Genomic DNA, 26,307 nt, shown 5'->3' on the forward strand with positions numbered 1-26,307 from the left:
CAGAAAGTGAAACCTACATCTCGGTTGAACAGTCGGCAATATCCGCATATGCAGGACGTCGTGCTAATATTTCGCCGTTAAACAACAATACATTCAGCACACCGCAGAATGTGACAATGAGAATCGCCAATGTCTATCTCATGGGTATGCGTGATGAGATGTGAGGGATATACTAATTACAAATGGAATGAGTAAAGCATATGAGCCAATTAGATGAACAAAATGTGAATGGCATATCGCCCAGCCATGCCTACGGAACGTATTTCACCTGTCCCTCATGTACCACTTACACCACACAGACGGGATGTTTTTGTATGGGCTATCTGCTATCATGCGCTGCATCTTTCGTAGTATAATTCCTGTAGCGGGAATCATCGATTATATGTCAGCAGGAGTAACCCTCCGAAAAGAAAATTCCTAAGAGGTAAAAAAAGCTGAGTTGTTTAGTGGCGACGTCTGAAGTATCGGAATGATGGTGTGGAGATCTTTGAAGTATGAGGGGGTTGGCATGCGCGATGCAGCCATCGTCGTAACATGAAAACAAAACAAAGAAGCGACCTATTGCTAGATACGTTAATCGATGCGTTTAAACTCGAGCTGAGCGATCGAGCCGGTAACAAACAGGGCGAAAAAGTAGCGCTGGTGTTGCTCGAGGCACCCCTCAGAGTTAAGAAAGTGTGCACATGATTCGGTGTTCGTGGTCAGCTTCAGCTTGAAGGTTTCCCTTTGAAGAGCTGAAAAAAAGAGATATTTTCTGTCGTCATAGACGATGCTCAGACAGTTACAGTATATTCCATCCATTGGCGGCTGGAGGAATCTCATATCGTCCTCTTGGAAGCATATTACTGCAATGTTTTATGTGTGGTCGTAGCTAGTCCAATCAGTTAGTCGCAATTGAGCTTTACCCAGTTCCATCCAATATATATGTGGAATTTTGGGATCGTAGTCATGAATATCCTCGAAGATCATCTTCTGAAGTGTAGCAATAATGGTACCATCTTGCTGAAAAGACCCTAAAGATTTTACTCAGCCCCTCGAAAATAACTTTCGCTGTTGCTATACGGGTTGTCTTCTAATTTGAGAATAAGCCATACGCTAGTTTCTCTCCGTTGGCCTATGATCTCTTCTCTCAACGTGTCATCGGCTCAGCTTCACTTGGGCTGAATTGCTGAAGCCATTCATATTTCTAGTTCTTAAATAGACTTTCTGCCACAACCCGTCCTTTTCTATAATTTGCTAAAAATAAGGTTAATTTTGACAGCCACCCCACTGATTGCTATGACGTTCTGCCTTGTTTGGTGTCATAAATCTTGGCAGTTTAATCTAGTTCAGTCAGCTCCTGGAAAGCTCGGCAACTGCTGCATATCTATTTCTTTTTCCCTATAAGAATGATCGTTCGCGCTCTACTTATATTCTGTCTTTCTGGATGATCACCAAAGGGTTATCGCTCTTTCTTGAGTCTTTATTACCTATACACCCATAAAAGTCCTACAATGTCTGAAGTCACTAATCGTAACGATGTTCGAGCAGCAAATGCTGCTGGGGGTTGGACCATTGTCTATGGAGACCTCATCAACGAAGCTGATGTAGTTGAGCTTATCATATCTGTTCCCACCGGCACTGTAGCTGGTTGGGTCTCCGACCAAGTGGATGCACAGGTACAAAAGTTTAACCAAAGCCTTGCCACCGTCTCTGACGACGTTGTCAAAGAAGCAACGGAGTTTCTTAAAAGTCTTCTTCAGGGAAAGAGATCCGGGGAGCGAGACATCAATGGATTGGGAGTCAAAGCAGGAATTGTCACGTACCATAGAAAACTGAAGACGCCTTTTGGTTCTACGCCGTTGCCAAACAATCATCAACCGTACATTGGTATTCGGATTACCAAGCCCTTGCCACCAAAAGGGGCGGCTACTGGAGTTCAAGTGCCACCAACTGCGCAGCTTGGTACGCAACAGCCTACGCAATCGAGGGTGCCATCGAATGGCCTAGACAGCAGATCATGGTACAGGATCAAGAACTCAGCACGGCCCGGAATGGCAATTGATGTCGTCAACGATGGGAACCAACAGCAAGATGGCCAAGTGCAAATGGCCGCTGAAGGGAATTTCAGCGGACAACATTGGCAGCTTCGTCCTTCTAGAACCAACCCCGGAGCCTACAACCTGCGTAATATGTGGCTCGGAACCGACAAATGCTTGGATGTATATGGCAATGACAAAACACGACCGCATCTAGCCACAGCTGGTAACTACTCGGGACAGCAGTGGCGCGTCGAACAACAAGGGAATGGAACTTGGAAGCTGTCAAACTCATATTCTGGGCCACTGGCTTTGTCGGCTGATGCTTATGGAGCAGAGCTATCTCTTAAAGATCCCCAGCTTTCTCCTGCGATGTCGTGGACCTTGCAGCCTATCAAGCCGATCACGGAGGTTGGATTTTAATGCTTGGGATATCTGTATATTGTTTGCCTAATTTATGTAATACCTGTATTCTTTGATGGATGGTTGTCATATCTATCTATACTCTACAAAAGCACCCAAAATGAATTCTCAATGTTCATATAATCCGCAGTCTCTATTGGCTGGCGTTTTGCTTGAGCTTCAGATATTGTTCGAGTAGCTCTTTCATGGTTTGTTCAAAGCTAATAAACTTCCACCCGAACGCCTTTTCTGTAGCATCGCCGTCCAATCGCCACTTGATACAAGGGAGCGTGCCCTCAAGCGGCAGCAATTTGCTTTGCACTTCTTCCGGGAAATATTTCTTAGCAACTGCTGCAACATCTCTATCCCAGACAACACCTTCAGGAGTGTCAGAGCTAAGGATGTACTCGGTATTTCCTGGAATTCGAGCGCTGTCCACTGCATCGACATGAGCGCGCGCAACGTCCGCAACGTGGACAGGCACACCAACGAACGGAAATGATGAGTTTGTAGAGCCGTCAAGTGCTGGGGCAAGAACTGCTGCTCGGCTGTCCTTCAACAGTTCATCTACAGAGCCGTTTGGAGGAATTCGCTCGTCCGGACCAAACACCACAGAGGGAAGCAGATGAACAAAGTCAAAGTGAGGCTTCTTCTTCTCAATAAATTCCCGCGTAGCGATTCTCGAGTATGCCTTTGAAGCCCAGTAGGCTTCCATGGCACTGCCATATGGCTTTTGAGGATCTGAATTAATATCCGATGCTGCTCATCGACGATTAGAAAGGTTAAATCATGGGGATGTACCATGTCTCTTACCGGAGTACAAGCTCTCACTGTTGGGGGCCATGTTCCATTCGAAAGGGATCAATGTGACGCCTGTGCTGTGTGAGTCGCATAATGTTTTGTGTATGACGCGCTCGGAGGACTTACATGAGGAAGTGATGACAATTCTTCGGACGGAGGGGACATTGGCAGCTGCTTCCAAGACTGTGGTCACCATAGATATCGCAGGACTTATTATATCTCTCTCGTAATCGTCACTCTAACGAACAAATATTAGTTTCCAAAGTTCATTGTACACGCTAAAGATTGGAGCCTACTTCATGTGCCAGCGGGGATGCGATGTGGATAATGCTCGTGATGCCATCTAGAACAACAGGCCAATTGTCACATGCCAAGAAATCAGGAATCACGACAAAGTCTAAGATTTCTTTCTTATGGCCTTCAGAAATCAAGGAGCTTTTCTCTTCAAGTTGTGAGATACTTTGCTCATTTCGAACGACAGCGCGAACGGCATATCCTCTTTCGAGAGCGATAAGCAGCGACTTGAAACCAATGAAGCCCGTGCCTCCGGTTATCTAAAAGGGCGTGTTAGCCAAAAGAGTTATGAACTTTTAACCTTTTCATTATGAATTTCTTACCAGAAGCTTTTGTGAAACAATTTCATTCTTTGCGGAACTCATCTTGAAGACTACCTAGTAGGTATCTGAGAAGGGATTTGAGATTGACTTGGAGAATGTGTTGCAAAACAGCAGAAAACGTCCATCTTTTATAGACAGAGCCATGCCATATAAGTTCGTATTAATTGGGACTTAGTAAGAGCACCAAAATCAATGTATTTGGCTGACTGCACCATCAGATTCAGTGTGAATTATACTTGGCACAGAATGTTTAGATATTCACAGCATCTCAGTGCGGAATTCCGTTGCGGAATTCCGCGCCCAGAGAATCTTCCAGCTGTATTTTCTAGCGACTTCAGTGACTTCATCCATCACTAACAGCGGTTTCTCTAGGCGGCCAGGACCCACATTTACCCACCAAAGCCAATTGCCCATTGCGCACTTTCATTGGCCGTTGATAAGCCGATAACGATATCCCTGCCAAAAAGTTTCGGTGCAAAGAAAAAGTTGCGACAAGCATCACCAGCATCGTTGCGGAAGCAGCAACAGAAACTGTGCTCCAATCAGATAATTCACAGCCTCAAACATGGACAAGCGAAAAGACAAGAAGAAGAATGGCGGCGCAGCGCCCCAGGCGCGAATCACCGATGCGCGATTCGCCAGCTTCCAGACCGATCCTCGATTCCGGCTACCATCGAAAAAGAACATGAAGACGACTGTCGACAAGCGATTCGCGGGCATGCTCAAGGACAATGACTTCACGGCCACTGCTCGGGTAGACAAATACGGACGCAAGATCAAGTCTGATTCTAAGAAGAAGGCTTTGGAAAGACTCTACCAGCTGGAAGACGAGGAAGAGGAAGAAGACGACGACTCCGATGAAGAAGAGGCCGACAAGCCAGCAAGGGGCAAGAAGGACGATGACGATGACGACGAAGACGAAGATGAGGATGAAGAGGAAGACGAATTTGAGGTTGACGATGATGAGGTTGAAAGAGAGCTACTGGCTGCTGGGAGACCTCGGAAATTCGACCCCGCGCGAGAGGGAGGCTTCTCCTCCTCCGAGGACTCAGATTCCGATGACGATTCCGAAGAAGACGAAGAGCTGGATCTCGCAACCGGCGGTGATATGCAACGACTAGAGCGAGAGGAGATCCAGACCGGAGAAGTAACGAATCGGATAGCCATTGTCAACCTCGATTGGGACCACGTCAAATCAACAGATCTGATGGCCTTGTTCACCAGCTTTATTCCTGCCAACGACCCCGGCAAAGTTCTCAATGTTGCCGTATACCCAAGCGAATTTGGGAAAGAGCGTATGCAACAAGAAGAGATTGAGGGCCCGCCCAGGCAACTCTTCAAGAAGGGAAAGAAGGACGTTGAGTCTGATGACGAGAGTGCATCCGACAGTGAAGCCGAAGAGGCTGCTATTAAGAAGAAGTTGATTCAAGAGGGCGACGATCAAGATTTTGACAGCGATGCCTTGAGAGCATATCAGCTTGACAGGTTAAGATACTACTATGCCATCATGACCTGCTCAAGTAAAACCACTGCTCAGGCTATCTACGAAGCAACCGACGGAACGGAGTATCAAGCTTCATCCAACTTCATCGATCTGCGGTTCGTCCCAGATGATGTTACATTTGATGACGAGCCCAGAGATGAATGCAACAAAGTACCCGAATCATATAAACCCATCGAGTTCGTCACCAATGCGCTACAGAGTTCAAAGGTGAAACTCACCTGGGACATGCACCCTGAAGAGATCAGCCGCAAAGAATCCATCAAGCGAGCCTTCAAGGGAAGCAGAGCCGAGATTGATGAGCAAGATCTAAAAGCTTATCTCGCTGGTGATAGCGACAGCGAAGATGACGAGGAGGAGGAAGATGCCGGCGAAGCAGCTGCTGACGATGAGCCCAAGCTGACCAAGAAAGAATTGGCTCGGCAAAAGATGCGTGAGGCTCTTGGCCTCGCGGTCGAGCCGGTATCTAAAAAATCCAAGGATGCCCCTGTGGGCGAGATGGAAGTCACATTCACCCCAGCTCTGTCAGGCGAGAAAGCCAAGAAGGACGAAAAGGAAGAAACCACAATCGAGAAATACGCTCGCAAAGAACGCGAGAGGAAAGAGAAGAAGCGACAAGCCGCTAAGGCTAAACGCGAAGCTCTCAATGACGATGACGGTGAAGCTGATGATGATGTCCACGTTGTCACTGGTGGTGGTGAGGACGACGACGAAGATCTTGGCTTTAACGACCCCTTCTTCACCACTGAAGACCCCGCTCCTACATCCAAAACATCCATCCGCAAGGAAGAGCGCCGCAAGAAGCGCGAGGCCCGTGAAGCCGCCGAAGCTCGCGACGCCGAAGAGAAAGCCCATCTGTCCAAGGTCATGGCTGAGGACGCCAATGACAACCAGGTGGACCACCTTGATCACTTCGACATGAACGAGATTCTGCGCGCGGAGAAGCAAAAGGGCAAGAAGGCCAAGTACCAGAAGAAGAGCAAAGACGCTGCGGGCCTGCAGTCAGAGTTCAAGATGGATGTCAAGGATGACCGTTTCAAGGCTGTGTTTGATAGCCATGAGTTTGCTATTGATCCTTCTAATCCAAAGTTCAAGGCTACGGAGGGAATGAAGGAGCTGTTGGAGGAGGGTCGGAAGAAGAGGAAGGTGACCGGTGGTGCTGATGAGGAGGAGAGACCGCGTCAAAAGAAGAGCAAGAAGGGAAGACGATGAACACTTACTATTGGGAAACGTGTGTGAGGCGGATATCTTCGTCAAATAAAAGGGAGTTGGTTTCTGTCTAGTTAATTTTTGTATAATTTGCCCATGTTAGATCATGCTTATACAGAGTATATAGCCAATGATGAAAAGAAAGCTGATTAAAAGTCCATCCCCCATTGAAGCGTATTACAATTTCTAACGGATATATATGACAGCCATATACCCCCCATGGCAACCGGCTGCCAACGCAGCCACAAAGAAAAAATGAGTCTAAGCACGCACTTGGTATATACTCTTTTGACAATTTCCTCCTCTAGAACTCTATCGGTATATCGTGCGTACGCGCAATTCGAACGAAACAAGCCGATTTACTCCGCATCATAGGGCTTTTGACCGCTCCAGAAATGCATCTTGCCGTACGCGTGGACTTTGGGGCCACGCATAGCCTGACGACACTGCATGAAAAATATTTCCATTTCTGCCTTCTCCCATCCGAGCATGGGGAAATGAATAGCTCCCACCGCTGGGAAGAAGTCTTCGCAGGCTGTGCGATAGTACATACCAACTAGACGCTTAACTCTAGCAGGACAGAGTTAGTAAATCCGGGCTAAGGGAAGGGAGATTGCATATGCGGATGTAGAAATAATAGGACACATCGAAAGCAACGAGGCAAGATAGAGGCTTAACTTACTTGTCTTTCGGCCATGTGCCATATGGGAGCTTGATATAATTGTGTTGGATGTTGACAAAGCCTGCCTCAGCCAAGTACTGCCTCCCAAAGACAGCGGCGTGGGCATTTGTACCAAATTTTGCAAACGCCTCAAGCATGTACTCAGTGAATTTCTTGAGAGGCCAATCGTCTGGGATCGTGTTGTCGTCAGAGTGTACATCTCCATCCACGTCTTGTAGCTCGACCCAACCACCCGGCTTCATATTGCTATAGAAGCAAATCACTTTTAGCCAGAGAGACTCTCTAGGAACAAAAATAGCCCTGCAGTGAGTTGGAGCTTACTCGTATGCTTGCTTGAGCAGACCAACGGGTGATTTCATGACGGGTGTCATGTTGCGTAGGTGCACAAAGTCCCAGTTGTCACCGTTGAGCCAGTCTGCTTCGACATCGTCGACGAGAAATGTGACATTGGCAGGCACCCAGGTAGGTTGGATAGGACTCAAGTCAAGTCCTAGAACCTCAGCACCTGGATATCTGTCGCCCACTACCCACTCATGTCACTGTTTGGTCTTATGCATTCTGCGACAGAAACTTGTATACACGAGGATATAATTCAGACAAACAGCGACGTAATGAAAGACTTACTCTCAATAGCCCATAATCCGGTGCCGGTACCAAGATCAATAATCTTCTGCGGATGGTCCCCGATCGGGGCGTAGAATAGCTTGCCGTCTGTGGCCTCCAGCATCATCGTGTGCAGCATGTCCTCGCGGTTCTGTTCCGCCTCATCATTAGGGATCGGGTATCTGCCGTGTCGGTAACGGTGATACCGTCGGCCATTGACATAACTATGGTCATAAATGCTGGATCCCAAAGACGTAGAGTCGGATTGGTCGTTGATGGACTCGGCATCATATTCACTAGGTGAAAATTCGCCATCCTCATCACTGCCACCAGGCTCAATGACGGCATTGCCGTGTAAGTGCCCCAGATTCTCCGCCTCAGGCTCTTCATCTGTAAGCAAGCTGGTTAATTACCTTGCCCCAAAGCGTGGATACAACAGGTCTCATTCAAATAACATGGGTTTCACAGCTTGGCTCGTTGGCATGCAAGTGAGGTACACAACAATTGTTGGGCGCGGACTCACCCCGCGATTATTGAGACATGAGTGGCTAAGCTACAAAACTGCTCACCTAGATTTCCAGCAGGGCTTGACTTGCCGACAGGGCTCGATCGAGGAGCAGGCCCAACCAGGGAATCACTCCGGCTGGATCTCTTGCTCCCTGTAGGGCTCCCCATGACATATTCCAGCGGCGTAGGACTGATTATGCGCACCGGATCGTAGCTGCGACGAAAAAGAAGGGTTCTGATTGATGACGATCACGCGATCCGAGAATGTGACAGGTAGTAGCGGGGATGGGTGATGGGTGATGGCAGCGAGGATGTGGGAGAATTGGCCATGAAAGCACAGGCCCAAATCGATGCGGCCAAGATCGCAATGCCAACAGTGCTCAGCAGTGCCGAAGGCAACGCCAATCGAGCAGAGGCCTCAACAAATGATCATGTAAATGAAAGCCGAGCCTGTGGTCTGAGAAAGGGCGCGATGTAGAAGAGGGGAGGGAGACAGCTTATTCCTGGAGAGCTGAGGCCGGGGCTGCATGTGTTACTGGGTTTTGCGTCGCCTTACTGGATTGCTGTTGGTCAACCCTGCAGGCAATATGCATATCGCATGCATCTGAGGTAGTAGAGAGGGCGCATAGCTCTCTAGCAAAGGCCAGGATACGCAGTTGCACGCATGCACGTTGCTACACTCGCATGCGGAGCTGATGGCTATCCAGATCGGGGCGCCCAGGGGCTGTCAGGCAGCCTTTGGGTCCGTCGCAGCTCATTGGGATAGTAATAAGGCAATAAGTGTACTATGTGCCTCTCAAAATTCTTGGTGCGGGAGACCACGAGGCTGTGTTACAAGGGATGAAATGAGACTTTTGCTCTCCTGGCGGATTAAAACCGCTCAGCCGCATATCTCGCTTACTCAGATGGCTTCAATTCCAGTAACAGGGTTGGATATCAGCATAAGCCTCTGCAAATAGTTTTCTCTTGGTTTCGTAACGCACATAATTCTTGGAGTATTTTGTGGTATAAAGGAACGCTTCATTGTTCAACGAGAGAATGTCCTTGTCGACTAATATCCGCTTGTCAAGCGGGACGAATGTGCTATCGCTGGATAGATCTCGCTCTCTTTGGTGAATAAGACGGACGATTCATTTCGATTTGCATCCACATGAGCCTTCCAGTTAATGAAAACAGTAATTCTGCCAACAAGTCATTAGCTGAGAAGTTCAAGCCGCCCTGCGCCTATGCACTTACCTTAGCATCAATTTTTACCAGGCATTCCTCCAAGTCACGGCTACATTACCCTGGACGTTGGATGCTCCTAGTTTATTGCTGCTGTTGGCTTAGAAGAACTGGTAAACTGTTGGTGATGTCTTCCTCCATGGATGTGATTGCCGTCTTTTGTCTTGTAGTCTGATGAGAGGATGGTGTCGCTAAATGCCAGCTCGAGTATTGCTATCTGGGCGTATATATGCGTGTCTCTCATGATAGTTGTTCACCACAGATTTCTCATGGGAAAAAGAAAATAATATGAATTCGAAAGGATTGCCCAAGAATAAAAATGTTATCACGATATGATGACTAATGTACTGATCATAAAGGCAGGAAGGAAGGTGGCCGCTCCATCCCATGAGGAAGGAGACTGACAAAGTACCTTATTACCCCATCCTGAGATGCTTCAGATGCTTCGTACGTAACCTGCAACTCTCAAAGCTGCATCTACACGTTTAATCTTGAGCTAAATATTCAACGCATCAACCAACTCGTCTGATTACATACTCTTGATGGCCATCATTCACCCGGATCAAGAATTGGTGTAGGAGAATTGGCTCTCGAAATGCTCACGATGCTCCTTCAGAAATATCCCAACATTTCTCCTTCATCTCCGAAAAAAAGGAACAGGATATATGCAAAAAAATTCAGCTATACAAGTATGTGTGCGATTCAGGAGCTCACTATGTTCAAAGCAAGTTCTCAAGGGAGTACTAACTGACGATGCCATAAAGGGGCTATAGCCATTTGAACTTCCCGAGAACATCCACTTGCGCGGCCATGTTGGTTACCCTATCCGTTCACCATAAATTTCGACTCACCGTTGATGGGTAGAAATGGATCAGATTGCTCTTCATTGACGGAGTACTATTTGAACCTCCAAACGGAAGACTCTGCAACTCTTTTCATCTAAGCCTCTTCTCGGCCCTCCATTTCTTTCTCGTCAGCACCCAACGCACACGCCTATTTCTACGTCAGTCTGCCGCAGGGATCACCTCGTGAACAGTGAAGATTTCCGGTGTTGGGCCAAGGAATTCGAAGTCTTCCGACCACGCCTCTGGCCTTCTATTCTTACGCTTTGAGCTGCCGCGGGAAGCCCCCGGCAAGATAGCCGAGACATTCCACGTTTGGTACAACGTTTATCTTATCAACGATTGACGTTATCCAAGCTTCCCGTGTCTTAGATTGCAATAGTAATAATCATTCTGGGATGTGTTCATTTCAGTTTGATGGACAACGGCAGTTCCACCCCTGGATTTGCCGCGCATGCAACAACTTTTGTCGACCAACAACGCCACCTTGTGAAGCGTCAACTAATAACAGTGCTCACTTTATGTTGATACATCAGCGTGAGCATGGGGACGAATCCCGTCTACTTCTATGAGAGCATTAACATCATGTTTGCATATTCAATACCGGTTGAAGCCAATTGCGACCTTTCTGCTGCCCCATAGAGACACGTTCATAAGAGCATGCCTCTGCGACAGGTACAGTCTCATTCAGATTGGGGATGTGAGAGCATTCGCATCGATACAACACATGCGCAACCGTATATCCATCAGTTCAGGAAGTCCTGCCAAGGCTCCAAGATGATAATGTGTTGGCAGCTCACAGTGGTCCAATAAACGAGCTTTGGTGAGGCTTTGCGCTAGTCCAGCATTATGTCGTCGCCTGTCACACAAGACATGCAGTATCACACGCAAAGCCTCCCTTGCCTCGACTCTGCTGGCGTCAAATGGCGACCATATCCAATCAATTGCTTTTCTGGAGCGACTAAGCCTGAGACAGTTGCCATCTAAATTGCATATGAAGTCTGAGGTCGAGATGATAACTGATATATCTGACTGTCCTCGCAATGGTAACTCTTTTCTACTCAGAAGCGTGCAGGCGGGCTGCATGAGCACGGATCACACTTTTCTTTTCGTCTTTAGTGTTGATTAACACTACCTTTTCCGGTGAGCATTCGTTTGACTGAGCATCCGTGCGCGCCACGTTGGTAGCGAGGCGGATAGTGTTGGTTCGTCATTATCCTGAGAGCTAATTAACCTCGCGGATTATAGATCACCGGGACTCTGGAGGTTGTGATATGTGTGCGCTCTGCTAAATTGTTATTAGCAGGGGAGCGGGGAACTGCGGATATCAGTACTCATACGTACGAAATTAGATGCTTGTGCAGCTGAGATTCTTTCCGTCCCGCCCCCAATGCGATCTGTCACGAAGTGGTTGATTTTTTTTTTCTTCTTCCGTCATGCAAGCTGTCGGAACCATGGCAGAAACAAGAACGGTTTTTTTTTTCCTGCGAAGGCATCCGCATACCGCTCTATCACAACGCCACAGCTCACATTTCATTTTCTTTCAGTGGCGTCAATCTTCAAACGATGGGGCAACTTGTGAAAAGTACGCTCACCACTACCCCGGACGAAAGGGATATTTGTCCGTCAAATGCCGAGTTTTCTGTGGGTTAGCTGGAAAGGATCATACAAGAGGACCCTCAACTAATGCTATTCTGGAGAAATCGTGTTACGATGTTGTTGAGCACGTCTGGAGCGACAATCGACTCGCATGACGGTGTAATGCAGAGTCAGATTCTTCTCCGCCCACAATCTCATGGCCTGCATCCACCATGCCCAGCGCAGCTGTGCCTTGACCAGGGGCTCGCGTGCGGAAGTGATGACCACTAGAGGGCATGGGTCATTGCTTTGGAAGTGAGTTGAATGGAGACAAGAACGCCTCCACAGACCGTCTCCGCTGCACACCAGCTCGGCAACTCTCGTCGGCCGTTCGCATCGGCCGCAACGATGTCCAAGCTACAGGCATATCAAAACTACAGGCAGTGCTTTAGATCAACAAAGATCGGGCGCTCCAGCAACTACCAGCCAATTAAACTGTAATGAGAGAGAGCATCGGGCCCTGCTCGCTCATCTGAGGAGTGGAGTGGACGAGCAACGATTGGCCCTACGATATCTGATCGAGCATCACAAGGAGCTGCAGGCTGCAAGGGCGATGCAGCGTTGCATTAAAGGGAGAAGGATGACACAAGGTAAACAAGAGCATCGCATACACTTGCCCTGGTTGTCGGTGAAAGACAAACTTGAATCAAGATGCTGCAAATCATCACGTACTCTCTACGGGGATACAGCATGATTCTCATGCAAGTAGCCGATTATCTGCCCGAATTGATGACTGATTCGAATAGAAGGGAAAGGGAAGAGGCTTGCTCTCATTGCGCCTAAACGCATATACAAACGGGCACAGAGTGATGCTAGTGTCGACGTACGGGCGCGGTGACGAGCTAATACGAGTGAGGCTGAACGGACCCTGTCAGACAATCTCCACAGTGTAGGAGAACGATCGATGTCATTTACTACTGTCCATCACGTCTTGATCAATCAAAGGAGATCAACCTTATCGCAAACAGACAGGCTCCGACAGAGGCCAGTGTCACGACATATACGGCATGGCTAGCTCACCCTGTTCAACTTGAGCTGGATCATGGTTGGCTTGGCAGACACACGGCCCGCCTTGTCGCACTGCGGCCATGGCTCTTCCTTGGTGGCTCAAAGCTTTTCACACCTGCACTAAGGCGAACATATCCTTGCTAGTCGCCATTGCAGGGCCTCTTACAAGCCAGGTACGGAGTATTTTGCTCTTGGTTTAACCGGATCTGGTTCCCAGATCCCGACGACTCCTGGCCTCCCATGAGTGTTTGCCCCAGCTTTCATATGTTTCCATGGAGCACGCTAGGATTGGCCGCTCAAAGCCGTCTGGACGATCAGAAAGTTAGACAGCCACCTTGCAGAGTATGCCGCCCTTCGCTAGGAAATAAGCTGGCTGGTACCTCGTCTATCATGTGAGAACAAACGTTACCGGACGAGCGTGGGCGCTGTAACGTGGCGGAGAGAGCATGAGAAAGCATCAAACCAGCCTGGGATACCACCCCTGTGTGTCTCAGTGTTTCCACAGCTGGTGGCTGGCTGATCGATATCTTGGACGTTTTGAGTAGTGAAGAGTAAGCACATCGGTTCGGGAGGACTTGAATCAATAAGAAGAGTGTACAATGATTTGACTGAGTGGGAAGCTGCCGCCAATCATAATTGCAACCGGCCATATCGCCTCATCAGAGACACGCATACGCAGTGTAAGGGCCGGCAAAAAGAAGAGTCAAACGCAAGGAGCAACTCTGTAACTGTGCGCTGAGACTCTCCCTCGGAAGTGCGTTGGCTTTATGCGGAACCCTTGCAAAGGGAGCCGCTTTTACTCGGCATGGGAGGCGTTGAAGGCGGTACTACGCCTCTCTAATTTTCTAGGTTCTTTCACTCGTTTCTTTTTCTTCCTTGTTCCTCTGGTTGGACAAGGCAAACTCGACTCCTTTTCTCTCTTCTAGACGCTATACCCCGTTCCCATCATGATCGACAAAAACGTGTGAAATGGCGTTGGTTAGCCGCGATTAGTTCGAGAAGGTCTTATCCCACACGTGTCGGAAGCCTTCCTGGAACCCAGAGACACAACCGCCCTGAACTTATGCCCAGCAACCCTTCTTCTTATTTATGACTTACTCCTCCACCGTCCATGAGGTTTCGATGTCGCCCTTGAGTCGATAGCCCTCGACATCAAGTACTTAATCCGTTGGCTTCCCTTTTGACACAGGCTTTCGTGTTGGACGGCCGTCCATTCTTTTGCCCTTAACATCAATTACACTTTTGACTCTTCAAGCTTTTCATTTTTCCTGGTATTTATCGATTTTTTGTTTCATATTCTTGCTATTTATGTCTCTATTATAATCACTTCAACATACAAAGCTTATAGCAATGGGCTCTGAGTTTGGCATTGCCGACGATACCAAGCCTGAGCTTCGGCTCGGAGCGGTGGGTATCTTCTACATTTGCTTCGCAGCAGTATGGACAGTCATCCTCCTTTGTGGCATGACTTTCCTCTGGGTGCGCCGCGATATGCCCATCCTGCGAATCAGAGGCCTGCCACTATCCTTTGCAGCGATAAGTTTCATGCATCTCTACTGGCTTGCCGTGCAGCTCGGCTACTGGTATGGCGCGTTGATGCCCGAACTTGCTGAGTTTTGGATCATGGGCATCTGGTTTCCTTTTGGAATCGCCCTGTTTCACGCCTCCAATAGCAGATTTCTCTATGTCGCCGATGCCCAGAGGAAGTTCATCAGGTCCGAAACTCCATCTATAGTCATTGACCGGAGGAGTTTGCTGGGTCGATGGCGATCGATAGATTACAACCGCCGGACTCTTATTCTAGTATTTATCGGCATGGGTCTTCAGGTGAATTGGCATTTATTTGGATCTGTACATTTTGAAGAATGTTGATCAGCTGACTTTTCCTTTAGCTCCTCCTGACGGTTATTACCTTCCTCATCTCCCGCAAGTTCCACGACTCGTTTGGTATTGCTGGCACCGAAGTCCATGGCACCTTCATGCAGCGAAAAGTTGCTCAAGGTCGTGGTTGGGAATGGTTAGTTTTGTACAATTGTCACCGTGTTTATATTCATAAGCTAACCATCTCTTAGGTGGCCCTCAATCTTCTGGCAAATGTTCTGGGCGTGGATCTTTGCGCCCTATATTCTCTTTCGTGCGCGTAACCTTCGCGACACTCAAGGATGGAGGTTCCAGACTATCGCCTGCTGTCTCTCCAAGTAAGCCGCCTTGCAGCACATTGTCTACTTGTTGCTAACGTCCCGATAGCCTTCACTCTGCACCAATGTGGCTTATTGCCCTGTATGTTCCCGGAATGCAGCCTGTCAACAACTACTTTATTCCTCCGCAATGGTAAGCTGCAGTTAGCAAACAAGTCTTGATCTATATCTAACTCTGACAATGCAGGATCGCTGTTTCCATCATGCTACTCGAAATTTTTACCGTCTTTGTACCCATTATCGAAGTCTGGAAGCACAACGCCCTGACTCAAGAAACTCTCAACTCTATTGCACGCTGGGAGTCGCGAAAGAAAGGCTTCTCTGGTGGAGACAAGTCCATCAACTCAGATTCGACCAGGTCCTCGTGGGGAGGACGAATGGGAAGAGCGTCTTCTGTTCACACCAATAGCTCCGGCGGAAGCATCCTGACCATGGAGGCCCTTGAGCACACACTTTCTAAAAACCCCGAACCGTTGCAACAATTCTCTGCTCTCCGAGATTTCTCCGGGGAGAACATTGCTTTCCTTACGAGTGTTAGGGAATGGAAGGCTCTCTATTTCTCCGCCGTCAAAGAATTGGAGAAAGATGATGGTGCTGTGAAGGAGCTGCCTCGCGAGTGCTTTGAGAGCGCCCTCAAGATCTACGTCGACTTTATCAGTGCGACTCATGCCGAGTTCCAGATCAACCTCTCTTCTACAGACTTCAAGAGCCTTCAGGTCGTCTTCGAGCACGCCGCCAACGTCATCTGTGGCAGTGAACGCAGCAATCCCGACCCTTGCACGCCCTTTGACGACATCCCTCACCGAACTGACTCCGAGAGCACTCTTAACATTGTCCGCTACTGGGGTGAAGTTCCCGCTGAGTTCAATGAGCATGTGTTTGATGATGCGGAGATGAGCATCAAGTATCTGGTCTTGACAAATACGTGGCCCAAGTTTATCAAGGAGAGACGCTCCTTTGACATGGCCAGCACTGTCGAGACTGGCAGTAACTAAACAAACTAAAAAGAAAAAAAAAAGGTCAATCTTCGTTCTGAGATCATATACCCTATTCTTTTAGGTGAAAATAATTATTATTGTAGGACAGGTATATGGGCTGGGAATGGTTTTTTTTTTACGATATGCAAGCACATTTGTTGTATCTCATTACACGATCTCCTCATGACGGGCTGTAGCTGTGATTTTTTTTTCTCTCTTGACGGACTGCGAGTATGACTTGGAAGGGGGCTACTCTGTGAATTTGATGATGGAGCTACGAATTCCCCTAAAATTAAGAATAATATTTGTGGATTTACGGATGATGTAGTTTCCGAATTACCGCTGCCGCTATTCACGGCCGATTCAGAGCTGAATGTCCGATGATCTTGACTGTTTGGAGACTAGAATTGTGCTTTCTGCAGATAGGCGCAGGGACAAGCATCTCACCATTTCGCTTGTCGCATTGAGTGGAGATCGGAGATCTGCCTATACGAACTATGCCTGCTATGTAATGTACTCGTATGGCCTGCTCCGAGGACTCCGTATATGCGCATGGGTTGATTGGATGCTCGTATCTCTGGTTTGCCGCGTTAATGCGCCTGACCAGGTAGGTAGCTAGTCATGTATGTAATAGGAACATCGATTTCGCCGATCAAGAGGGAAAAATCTCTCGATATGTGATGAATCGGCGCATCGTAGAGATCGTAGATGTGCCTGCGATCGAAGATTACGAGATTGATCGCTTGTGGTGTTTTGTTTGATGGTGGTAGCGAGATGAAGTTTGATCATCGGCCTTGTGTGCAAACAAGATGGTCTATAAAGCTGCTGTGAATACCTATGCGCTTGCTATCGCGCCCCCCCCCCCCTCTTTTTTTTTTTGTTCACTTTTAAAAGAGAGTGATCGCCATTCGGTGCGATATGTGTTCCTATTCTGGGTGTGTGTATACTTATTCATTTTGCGGTCCCGCATATACTGTCCACCACTTGGCTGGGATGTCGGCCTTAACTACCGGCCTTGTTCAGATAGGAGCCACGAGTGGTGGTGAGATGAGCAAAGAAAACCAGATGGATCAGTGTTCTTAGTATAAGCACATCAGGGACAATCGAGCGACTGGGTAAATTGGCGATCATGTCGCTACAGGAAAAACATAAGACCAAGGAAGCACGTCTAGCAGACCTCGGTACAAGTCCAATACACGCGCATGTCCAATTCAAGAATGATGCTGTCGGGATACACGAAGAAGAAGAAACGCGACGAGGGATTGATCTTCTGACCGAAATGATCGTCCATTATTGGAACGTTTCAAGACTTTCAGGGTCTTCCGAGTCAGCCGGCGGTGACACTCTGTGATGCAACCGTTTATCTCACCGGTGCTACCGGCTATCTAAGAACGAAAATCCTCCATCAACTTCTCCGATGCCCTACCGTCCATAAAGTTATCGTTTTGGTCCGTGCAGACAATGTAAGGCTTGGGCTTGCCTGGACTCGATTGCGTTAAAAGGAGAGCTCACCTAGCTGGACGGTGGGCATCCTGACGACGAGCAAAAGGTAGAAGTTATGGCAGGGAGATTTGACCGCAGAGAGTTTCGACTTAGATAAAGATCAGTGGCTCCGCCTTTGCGGAAAATCCAGCAGCGATGCAAAAGTCGACGCCATCATCTACAATGGAGCTGCTGTGAACTGGGTTGCTAGTTATAGTTACCTGCACAAGACCAACATTGATTCCGCGGTATCAACTACTTAAAATTGCCATTGAATCTGCGGCGTTTCCAAGTATGTTTACATCTCTGGGGGGCTGAAAAAGAGAGCATCTGAAACGCAGGAAGAGTTTGCAGCCAAATTGCTGAGTTGGGCTGAATATTTCCAAACAAAGGTTGTTGCTGAGAGAGCGTAATCCGCGAAATTGCTTCAAGATTGCTGACAGTTCAGAACCGCATATCGGTAGTTAAACCAGGCCTGATCATCGAAACAGCAACTTCAGGAGCCGCCAATACTGATGATATCCTTTGGAGGGCAGTGGAAACAGCAGCTGGTATAGGATTAACCATTTTGTCGATATAGTAGATGGGACTAACTTCGACAAATGTTGGGAAATAGTCTGCTCTAGAGTCCCGTGGATTGAATGGCCCGGAGTTGTAGGGCACACATAACGCAAGTGGGCCATGGTCAGCTCATCTAATGTGGGCCATGCAAGACTATAGAAAATGCTCTATAGAGGCTTCATTGAGTCCCAAAGACTCTGACGCCTTGTATGTTGCGGTGAAAATAGGCACCTATAAAAGTACCTATTAATAATCTAGGTTTGAGGGAAAAGTCCTAACGGACTTTATTTTAACAATTAGGTTGCTAACGTTCAATGACACCTTCCCAAAGTTGCGAGCTGCTGACTTGACTATGCTGATTCAAATGCGAGGTAAATCCGACATGCAAAATCAGGCAGACATTTTTAGGTATCAGACCGCTCTTTACAGTTGAACCTGTTAGGCAGCAAAGAGTTGTTGGCACTTGCGGCCGTTCCTTATATTGTCTGAAGAATTTCACACAGCTTGATATACTAGTTACTTTGCTAGGATTAAGGGTAGTTATCTGGTAAGACTTTGACAATGAAAAGCATAATGAAATTCACTGTAAAATTCGAGATTGAATGTAATAAGCAGCGGGTACCTCGGCCGAACTCTGTTTAATAAGCGGATCTTAAAGCATGTTGTTATAAAAAATGCTATAACTTGAATCACTATTATGTTCACCCTTTTCAACTACATGTACGTAATGTGCCCGATGGTGACATTATAGTCCATAATTGCCTTACATGCATGCTGTGCGGGCTCTCGGGCTCATTAGTCTAGCCGTTAGGCCTATATTAAGGACTAAGTAAGCTAGTCAAAATAAGGCAAGCAGCGTTGCAATAATCCGCATACCAGCTCTCCTCAGCAAAGGAAGGGACGGCAATTAGACATATCACATTGGAAACTGAAAACAGCGGGCGCCAGGGTTGTACTGCAGAATTACCCGACGTATAATGATCCCGAATTCGAATACTTTGTAAGATTGACTTATTCATATAAATGAAGTTTCCGGGAGCACCCCCACAAAAGTCAAGGACATTGAGACTTTGACATTTGGGAGCTCCTTAACCAAAAGTCTCATAAGCTTAATGCTCAACCTCCTCGGCAAGAGGCAAATAAAACATGTTAAAAGGCACATTGTCAAACTTGTAGTATTCTGTTAATATATTGAGCTATGTTTCAAAAGTCACCTAGCTTTCGGAATGAAAATTTAGAATATGTATATACCGGCTGATCGGCAGATCGGCAGATAGAAATAGGCAACTCAAAAACCACTGCATAATTAAATCCCTACATTATTATACTCCTAGGGCCCAATCTGGCAGCTAGCTATTGCTTTCGCTCTGGAAACGTCTGGTAAGCCGCATTAGTGGTCTCATTGACCGCATATTCCAGGATGCTCGTATGAGGCGAGTCAGCCCAAAGTCCGAGGCTATAGCTCACTGACTTTGCGAGAAACTCACGATTGCCTCTACCGATGCCGCTGTTGCCACCAACACAGCAAAACCCAAGTACCAAGAGTATACTAAACACAGCTCCGCTTTCAACTATTGCTTGTCATGCTTATTCAATTTCAGGTTCCTATGTATCGAGGGTCAGCGGCTAGCGGCAGGGGGCATTTTACAAGGGCGCAGCCTCAGAAGTAGATGGGGGCTGGAGAGCAAGAACTTCAGTATAAAGACCGCGTGAAGAGACACTATTTCACAACTATCAAGACACCTCTTCCTATCGTCCAAACATCAAGAGCGCCTTTTGGATACTCCAAAGATGCGTTTGGCCGCCCTCGCCCTCGCCCTGCTAGACTTGGCTCTGCAGGCTCGAGCTCAGCAAGTCTTTGCTCATGTCATTGTACGCATTGAACTCTTCTAACACGCTACTTTTCATTGCTAACTGGCCCAGGTTGGAAATACGTATGCATACACTCAGGCTGATTGGGCGTCGGACATCAGGGCCGCAGCCGCCGCAGGAATCGACGGCTTTGCTTTGGATATCGGATTCCAAGATACTGTATCTGGAACGAAGCCGGTCATTGGGGCGCTGAACAATGCGTACAATGCCGCCGATGCAGCAGGTTTCAAGCTTTTCATCTCCTTCGACTATTTAGCTCAGGGCCCGTGGGACGCTGCCGACGTCGTCAATGTCCTCAACACATACAACTCGCATCCCAGCGCTTTCAAGTGGCAAAACACTGGCAAGCCTGTGGCCTCCACCTTCGAGGGTCCGGGTAATGCAGGAGACTGGGTCGGCATTAAGCAGCAGACAAATGTTTTCTTCATCCCTGATTACTCAAGCCAAGGACCCCAGGGAGCGGCAGCCCTCCCGGCCGTGGATGGACTCTTCTCGTAAGTAAACCCTTGAGAACGGGGAAGTGAGAAGAATGAATTCTAATCATGTATCACAGCTTTGCTGCCTGGCCCAATGGCCCCAATGACATGACAATCGATGCCGATCAACAATACGTCCAGGCTCTTAACGGTAGACCTTACATGTCAGTATTCCCACATCTAGTTGATGTCTTCTATGAGCTCACAAGTATGTAGGATGCCTGTCTCGCCATGGTTTTACACGAATCTTCCAGCCTTCAACAAGAACTGGCTATGGAGGGGTGATGACTTGTGGCACCAGCGATGGCAACAGGTCTTGCAAATCAACCCTCCTCTGGTCGAGATTCTGACTTGGAACGACTACGGCGAGAGTCACTACGTGGGACCATTGCCTCCCGCGGCTATCCAGAACCAGTCGCTGCCCACCGGCTCTTGGTACGTGGAGAACATTCCTCACAACGCATGGTTGAACGACTTGCCCTATTATATTGCGCAATATAAGAAGCAAGCACTGCCCAACGAGAACCACGTTACCATCTGGTACCGCCTCAACCCTGGAACCGCTTGCTCTGCCGATGGAACCCCTTGCAACACCGTCACTCAAGGCCAGACTCAATTCGCACCTCAACAGTGTGACGTTGACGCCATCTACTTCACTGCCTTTGTGCCGTCGTCTGCTACCGCTACCGTCCACGTCACCATTGGTAACAACGCGCCCGTCACCGTTACCGCCCCTGCTCCTGGCATCTTCCACTCTAGCGTTCCGTTCAACGGCCAGACCGGCACCGTTGTGATCTCGGTAACTGCATCGGGAATTAACCAGATTGGACCGGTTACATGCCCAGCCATCACAACTGCCTGCAACAATGGCAACGTGAACTGGAACGCGTGGGTCGGTGGTTCTTAAATACATGCATATAAGAATTGCAAAAGAGTCCGCCTCCCAACGTCGCTCTTGAATAACAAATTGTTCTTTTGAGGATCTCTTAACACAAGCCATCGGAGTACTTTAGCTTTAGATCTTATATAGGACAATCTGAAATTGTATATAAAAACTTCTAAATGCTATGTCTTCCTAACACTAATGTTGCAGTTACGTGCTCCTTGAATGAGACAAGTCGTAGAAGGTAGCCAATTGGCAAGGCTTGCAATAGATACGTCGGTACCCGATAGCCTCAAAACCTGATGGTACCCAACCCATGCCCTTCATCGGTCGAACAGTACTAATGAAAGCTTCTTCCATCGACACTCGTGAAGATAATTTTAAAAGTTAACCAAAGAAACGTGAAGCGAATTGTCATGTCTATACGAACAATCCCGACGTATCATTCAGCTCCAAATTTCTCCATACCACCGCCCGATGCTAACGGGCCACTACAGCTCGGCACGCTCCTTGCTGACCCAAGCGACCCTATTCCGCTGAATCCTATCGATCGGATTCCAGTCCAAGATGATGAAATATTTCGATCTCACCTTGTCGGGTTTCGAACAACAACGAAACGTCAAAGTAACGGAGAGCTGGGCATTTTCGCGAAGCTGCTGGGACTAGACGGTGTCGGCGGCAAGCTCAGCGTCAGTGGAGCCTGGTCCAAAGAAGAGCTCCTCTCCGTAGCCCATCTCGACACCGAATTCTTCAACCCTTCTCTCGAATACATCAAGCTCGCGATCGAGGTTCCTGCCGTACGGGCCTTTTGTAAGGCCTCCCGCGATCGACTACCGCTGTTTCTGGTCACCGGCATCAAGATAGCCCGTGGAGCATCGGCATCGGTGCTGCGGGGGCGAGCTTTCGGCGGAGGCGTGGAGGCTGGGATGCCGGACTTGGCCACTGGCGTCGGCGAGCTCGGGGCCTTGGCTCGAGTTGAAAGGAACGTAGAGAGTGAAGTAGGTTTCGAAGATGCGTCGGATTTTGTGTTGGCTTATCGGGTATCGCGGGTGAAGAAGAACAAGGACGAAGTAAAAGCGCAGGTGTATACCCGCGGCGCTACAATGGTTTCCGATGATGTGCAGGAAGTGGTCGATAGGGATGATGGAGAGCTGGAGGTTATCCATGACTTTGCCTCGGAAATCATGGAGACAGACGAAATATTGCTTGACGAGACAGGCATCGCCGACCATGAACCTTGCAGATGGGTTTTGCACCAAATGTAGGGGCGGCCCATACCCTTTGAACAATGGTGACGAAGGTAGAACCTTGTGTATAAGAACACAGGCAGATGGGGATCTGATGTTTAAATTACGGTACCCTTTCTGGTTATATAGTTTATGATGTTTATTTGTGTATCTAAAACTCCTCAACGCCTCAGGACCTCCAAAATCTGGTGCTGAATTAACTCGCTTGACCTGTCCCCAACCCACAGGTTCCAAGGTGCAACGTATTTATATCCATTGTCTGACTGACTGCTAAGGAGAGCAAATATTAATCGCATCCCATCACAGGAATAAAGACGTTTCAGCTGGCCCTCATTTAGCAGACCGTCCCGTGAGATAATCGCGAGTGCATCGGCCGCAATCGCCGCGGCCACTGCCGTTGCGAAAGACGTCCCAGACTTGAACACTTCTCTGCCTTTCCAACTAAGGGGGATAGCGGTCCCCAAAGTCATGAAGTTGTCATCATTGTCTAATGCTCTCGGTGATATCCCTCCATCCTTCCCCTTGCCGTTCGAGGCATGGATGCATAGCACGTTACGATTTCTGCCCGGGTGTGCCCGCGGCTTGTTGTTGCCATCGTTTCCCGCTGCTGCCAGTACAATTTTACCCGCTGCTATAACTTTATTGATGGCGGCATCAAGCTCTGGATCTAGAAGATCAAGGCCAAGAGATAGCGAAATGATGTCAACGCCTTGCATTAGTGCCCACTGTATGGCCTGCAGTGCATCAGACGACCTCGATTAACTTATAGTAGGATAACTATCCAAAGCTTACCTTGGAAATCAAATTTGTGTCCTCTTGGGGCATCACTCTTTTGACAGCCACTTTAGCAACACAGAGTATGGCTTCAGGTGCGAGTGTTAGGACGAGCTCCGCTATATGGGTCCCATGGCCGATCTCGTCATTGAGATCCCCAGAATCTCCTTTGAAGCTCTTCATTTCTCCTAAGTTTCCCATTCGTTTAGCTGCTCTCAAGCTTGGATGCGTTATGTCGATCCCAGTATCGATTATGCAAACTTTGATCCGTTTATGGCTTGTATAGACTCTAGGAAGGTATGCGTCAGTGAAAGAAGTCATACTCTCTAGGAAGGTTTTGGCTGAGGATATGGTCCTGATTCTTTTGTGTTAGCTTTATTTGCGTCCTTCGAGCTTAGGGGACATCCCTACCTAGAGTCTGCTAGGGGTGTGTCGGGTTCCAGATCATCAAATATCCGGACGAAGCGGGTAGGCACAGGAGGAAAATTGGTCGTAGTGTTAAGTAGGCTAGATATATCCACCCTTTTAAATTCTGAAGTAGAATCATCTGTTGAGATGCGGGCACGTTTCGGCATCTGCTTGCTTTCCTGCCCTGCAACGATTGCTGCTTCCTCTGGTTGAATGCGCGACACTTGATTGTTCCAATGTCCCCTTGGATCCTTGAAATTAGGAGTTGACACATCCTCACAGCTTCCTGCGTGAGAAATATCTGTTTTTTCATCGTGAAGCTTTGTCATCCGGACGGACATTAACTCAGCTGTAGACTTGATACCCGATTCCAGGTCCACAGAGAGGCAAGAAACGCTACGGCGTCGCTTCTTGCTTCGTTTGCGATAGTGCGCAAGGTCCTTCTCTAGGTTTGCAACTATTGAATTGTAAATGACCTTCGCCGGGTTCGTTGTACTTTCTTCTGATTTTGACACGAATTTAGAACGGTGCAGCTCGAGGCATCCTTCAATCGCTTTGAGATAGTCGTCACATGCATAATACATTTCATCATCAAGGACTTTGGATAGAGTCAGCCAGAGGTTAGGCCGCCCAAATCCATCACACTCTGTCGCAGTAACCCGCCTACCCAGCTCCATTTCCACGAGAAGCTTGCCCAGGGCAAGAAAAACTGAATCTCCCATTATGTTATTCACGTCATTCTCGTCTTTCTCAGACGAGGTACATTGTGGATCGCAACGAATGTAAGGTGGTGTCTCGAACTCGAGGGAGCTTGAAGATCCGGTTGCCGATAAAAGGAGTGAGATAGTATCCGCAGACCAGCCGCTGTGTGTCCAAGGACAGTCAAAAAGGTAAAAGAAGCACCAGCCTAGGTTCATAGAGAGTTCCCTCTTTTCCTGAATCGTAAAGCTTTTGGCAGAGAGCGAGCGTGATCGGATTGGAGAAAAGTGCTGTTTTTCAATCAGCTCCTCTAATGTTTTCACTTGTACCATAGCCTGCCTTTGGGCACGCTTCTGTTTCCTTGGCTGCTTGTACAGCGTTCCTTCGAGCAAGAGAAGGTTTAAAACCTCGTTGAAACACTGTGCAACAGTAATATCCTCACAGAGACTTTGCAGAGGTCTGAGTTGTACTTTATCATGGTCGTCTCCAGGCAATCCTCTGGTTCCCATTAGATCAGTGGTTTTGGATGAACCGTTTCAATGAAGGTTTGACATACCCATCAGATAGGCATTCGATCTCTTGCCATCCTGTAAGATCTCCACAAGAGGAAAGAAGTAAGGAAATTAGCGACTTGTCTTCAGCCCGCCAGCTTTGACCGGCTCCTTGTAGCAGCATATGATGTTCAGAGCGTCTTTTACAACAAGCCATATGCCGCTCCAAACTCATAATAAATGCGTCTATCAACTTCCTCTTGTTTTCATAAAGAGTTTCAGAGCTCAGTTCGAGGTTCTCAGCTACTGGTGTGACATCATGGAGATGAGTCTTTAGTATGGATTCTATGCGCTCGTTGAATGATGTGAGTGCTGGAACAATCGATTGCGCATCACTCAATGACATTCTTCCAGGCAAAGTGAAATCGGCCTCAGTTTGCTCTTTGCTATTACCAAGCACTTGCAGGCCAAGAAGTTTCTGGACATATTGGAGGGAGGCAGAAGGGGGCTCGTTGGACAAAATTCGCTGCAGAATTGGATGAACTTTCTCAAAAAGCTCGATTGCTTCCTTTTTGATGCGGTGAATTATTTCCTGATTGACATCTCGATCGGGTTGTACCGAAATGACAAGCTGCTGGAGCTCATGTTGAAGAAATTTATATAGGGTCGCCACGTGCGGCGGAGATTCGCCAATGCCTGTCTCTCCATGTTGAGCTGCCTTATAAAGATAAGGCTGGATTGCTTGGAGCGCTTTCCATTCCTCCAAATCAATAAGCCGCATTTGCGTGCCGATGAGAATGGTAGGATATACAGGTGTCGTCGCCTCGATCCTAGTGAAAAGAATGAAAATTAAGAAGAGATAAAAAGATGGGGACAACCCGACAGCTTCGCAAAGCTGTGATAGAACGATCCTGTCGGCAGGAGGCGTCACCAGGATTCACTACTGGAGAAAGAAGGAAATATCAGCTAAATAAGTTCAATCCCAAGTCCATTAGCCGGGTAACATTTGTCGAACTCGAGCTTGGGAGATGGCGCTTGTAGAGAGCGATCTTGAGGTGGTGCGCTATAAATTACTGGTGAGTTTCATTTTCGGCTTCATTGGTCGAGTTACATTAGGCTGGTGATTCCCAACGCACGTGATTATGTACACATTCGGAGATCTTATATTGGACCTCAAGCTTCTTCAA

General features: G+C 47.9%; 8 protein-coding genes across 8 annotated transcripts; 5 read left to right on the forward strand and 3 right to left on the reverse strand.

Annotated features, from left to right (window-relative positions):
• Nucleotides 1-1,493: 1,493 nt before the first annotated feature.
• On the forward strand, nucleotides 1,494-2,441 carry V8C40DRAFT_287141 (RICIN domain-containing protein; the record flags this gene model as incomplete). The annotated part of the gene is made up of 1 exon (XM_083222655.1): nucleotides 1,494-2,441. The coding sequence occupies one exon, from the start codon at nucleotides 1,494-1,496 to the stop codon at nucleotides 2,439-2,441; it is 948 nt and encodes a 315-aa protein (XP_083073662.1).
• A 133-nt stretch (nucleotides 2,442-2,574) lies between these two features.
• On the reverse strand, nucleotides 2,575-3,897 carry V8C40DRAFT_287142 (uncharacterized protein; the record flags this gene model as incomplete). Its single annotated transcript, XM_083222656.1, has 5 exons — nucleotides 3,839-3,897; nucleotides 3,518-3,775; nucleotides 3,348-3,459; nucleotides 3,234-3,293; nucleotides 2,575-3,179 (listed from the first exon to the last, which is right to left on the reverse strand). The coding sequence occupies exons 1-5, from the start codon at nucleotides 3,878-3,880 to the stop codon at nucleotides 2,575-2,577; spliced, it is 1,077 nt and encodes a 358-aa protein (XP_083073663.1). The 5' UTR covers nucleotides 3,881-3,897.
• A 433-nt stretch (nucleotides 3,898-4,330) lies between these two features.
• V8C40DRAFT_244087 (pre-rRNA-processing protein ESF1) lies at nucleotides 4,331-6,708 on the forward strand. The gene has a single exon (XM_083215582.1). The coding sequence runs from the start codon at nucleotides 4,404-4,406 to the stop codon at nucleotides 6,549-6,551; it is 2,148 nt and encodes a 715-aa protein (XP_083073664.1). The 5' UTR covers nucleotides 4,331-4,403; the 3' UTR covers nucleotides 6,552-6,708.
• Nucleotides 6,587-9,169, reverse strand: V8C40DRAFT_244090 (methyltransferase domain-containing protein). The gene is made up of 5 exons (XM_083215583.1): nucleotides 8,403-9,169; nucleotides 7,855-8,223; nucleotides 7,552-7,753; nucleotides 7,231-7,476; nucleotides 6,587-7,118 (listed from the first exon to the last, which is right to left on the reverse strand). Exons 1-5 carry the CDS (start codon nucleotides 8,506-8,508, stop codon nucleotides 6,908-6,910), a joined length of 1,134 nt encoding a protein of 377 aa, XP_083073665.1. The 5' UTR covers nucleotides 8,509-9,169; the 3' UTR covers nucleotides 6,587-6,907.
• Nucleotides 9,170-13,896: 4,727 nt separating this feature from the next.
• Nucleotides 13,897-16,585, forward strand: V8C40DRAFT_214455 (putative GprK-type G-protein coupled receptor protein). The gene is made up of 5 exons (XM_083212149.1): nucleotides 13,897-14,879; nucleotides 14,945-15,069; nucleotides 15,125-15,250; nucleotides 15,300-15,383; nucleotides 15,438-16,585. Exons 1-5 carry the CDS (start codon nucleotides 14,403-14,405, stop codon nucleotides 16,243-16,245), a joined length of 1,620 nt encoding a protein of 539 aa, XP_083073666.1. The 5' UTR covers nucleotides 13,897-14,402; the 3' UTR covers nucleotides 16,246-16,585.
• Nucleotides 16,586-20,061: 3,476 nt separating this feature from the next.
• V8C40DRAFT_287145 (glycoside hydrolase family 71 protein) lies at nucleotides 20,062-21,598 on the forward strand (the record flags this gene model as incomplete). Its single annotated transcript, XM_083222657.1, has 4 exons — nucleotides 20,062-20,142; nucleotides 20,194-20,636; nucleotides 20,696-20,782; nucleotides 20,835-21,598. 4 exons carry the CDS (start codon nucleotides 20,062-20,064, stop codon nucleotides 21,523-21,525), a joined length of 1,302 nt encoding a protein of 433 aa, XP_083073667.1. The 3' UTR covers nucleotides 21,526-21,598.
• Nucleotides 21,599-21,814: 216 nt separating this feature from the next.
• On the forward strand, nucleotides 21,815-22,921 carry V8C40DRAFT_244100 (uncharacterized protein). Its single transcript, XM_083215584.1, has one exon. It carries the CDS (start codon nucleotides 21,918-21,920, stop codon nucleotides 22,764-22,766), a length of 849 nt encoding a protein of 282 aa, XP_083073668.1. The 5' UTR covers nucleotides 21,815-21,917; the 3' UTR covers nucleotides 22,767-22,921.
• V8C40DRAFT_244103 (S8 family peptidase) lies at nucleotides 22,873-26,199 on the reverse strand. The gene is made up of 4 exons (XM_083215585.1): nucleotides 25,186-26,199; nucleotides 23,934-25,127; nucleotides 23,541-23,877; nucleotides 22,873-23,482 (listed from the first exon to the last, which is right to left on the reverse strand). Exons 1-4 carry the CDS (start codon nucleotides 25,899-25,901, stop codon nucleotides 22,910-22,912), a joined length of 2,820 nt encoding a protein of 939 aa, XP_083073669.1. The 5' UTR covers nucleotides 25,902-26,199; the 3' UTR covers nucleotides 22,873-22,909.
• Nucleotides 26,200-26,307: the final 108 nt, after the last annotated feature.

Source organism: Trichoderma camerunense, assembly GCF_050948025.1.
Source record: "Trichoderma camerunense strain CBS 138272 chromosome Unknown V8C40scaffold_8, whole genome shotgun sequence".
Lineage (NCBI taxonomy): Eukaryota > Fungi > Ascomycota > Sordariomycetes > Hypocreales > Hypocreaceae > Trichoderma > Trichoderma camerunense.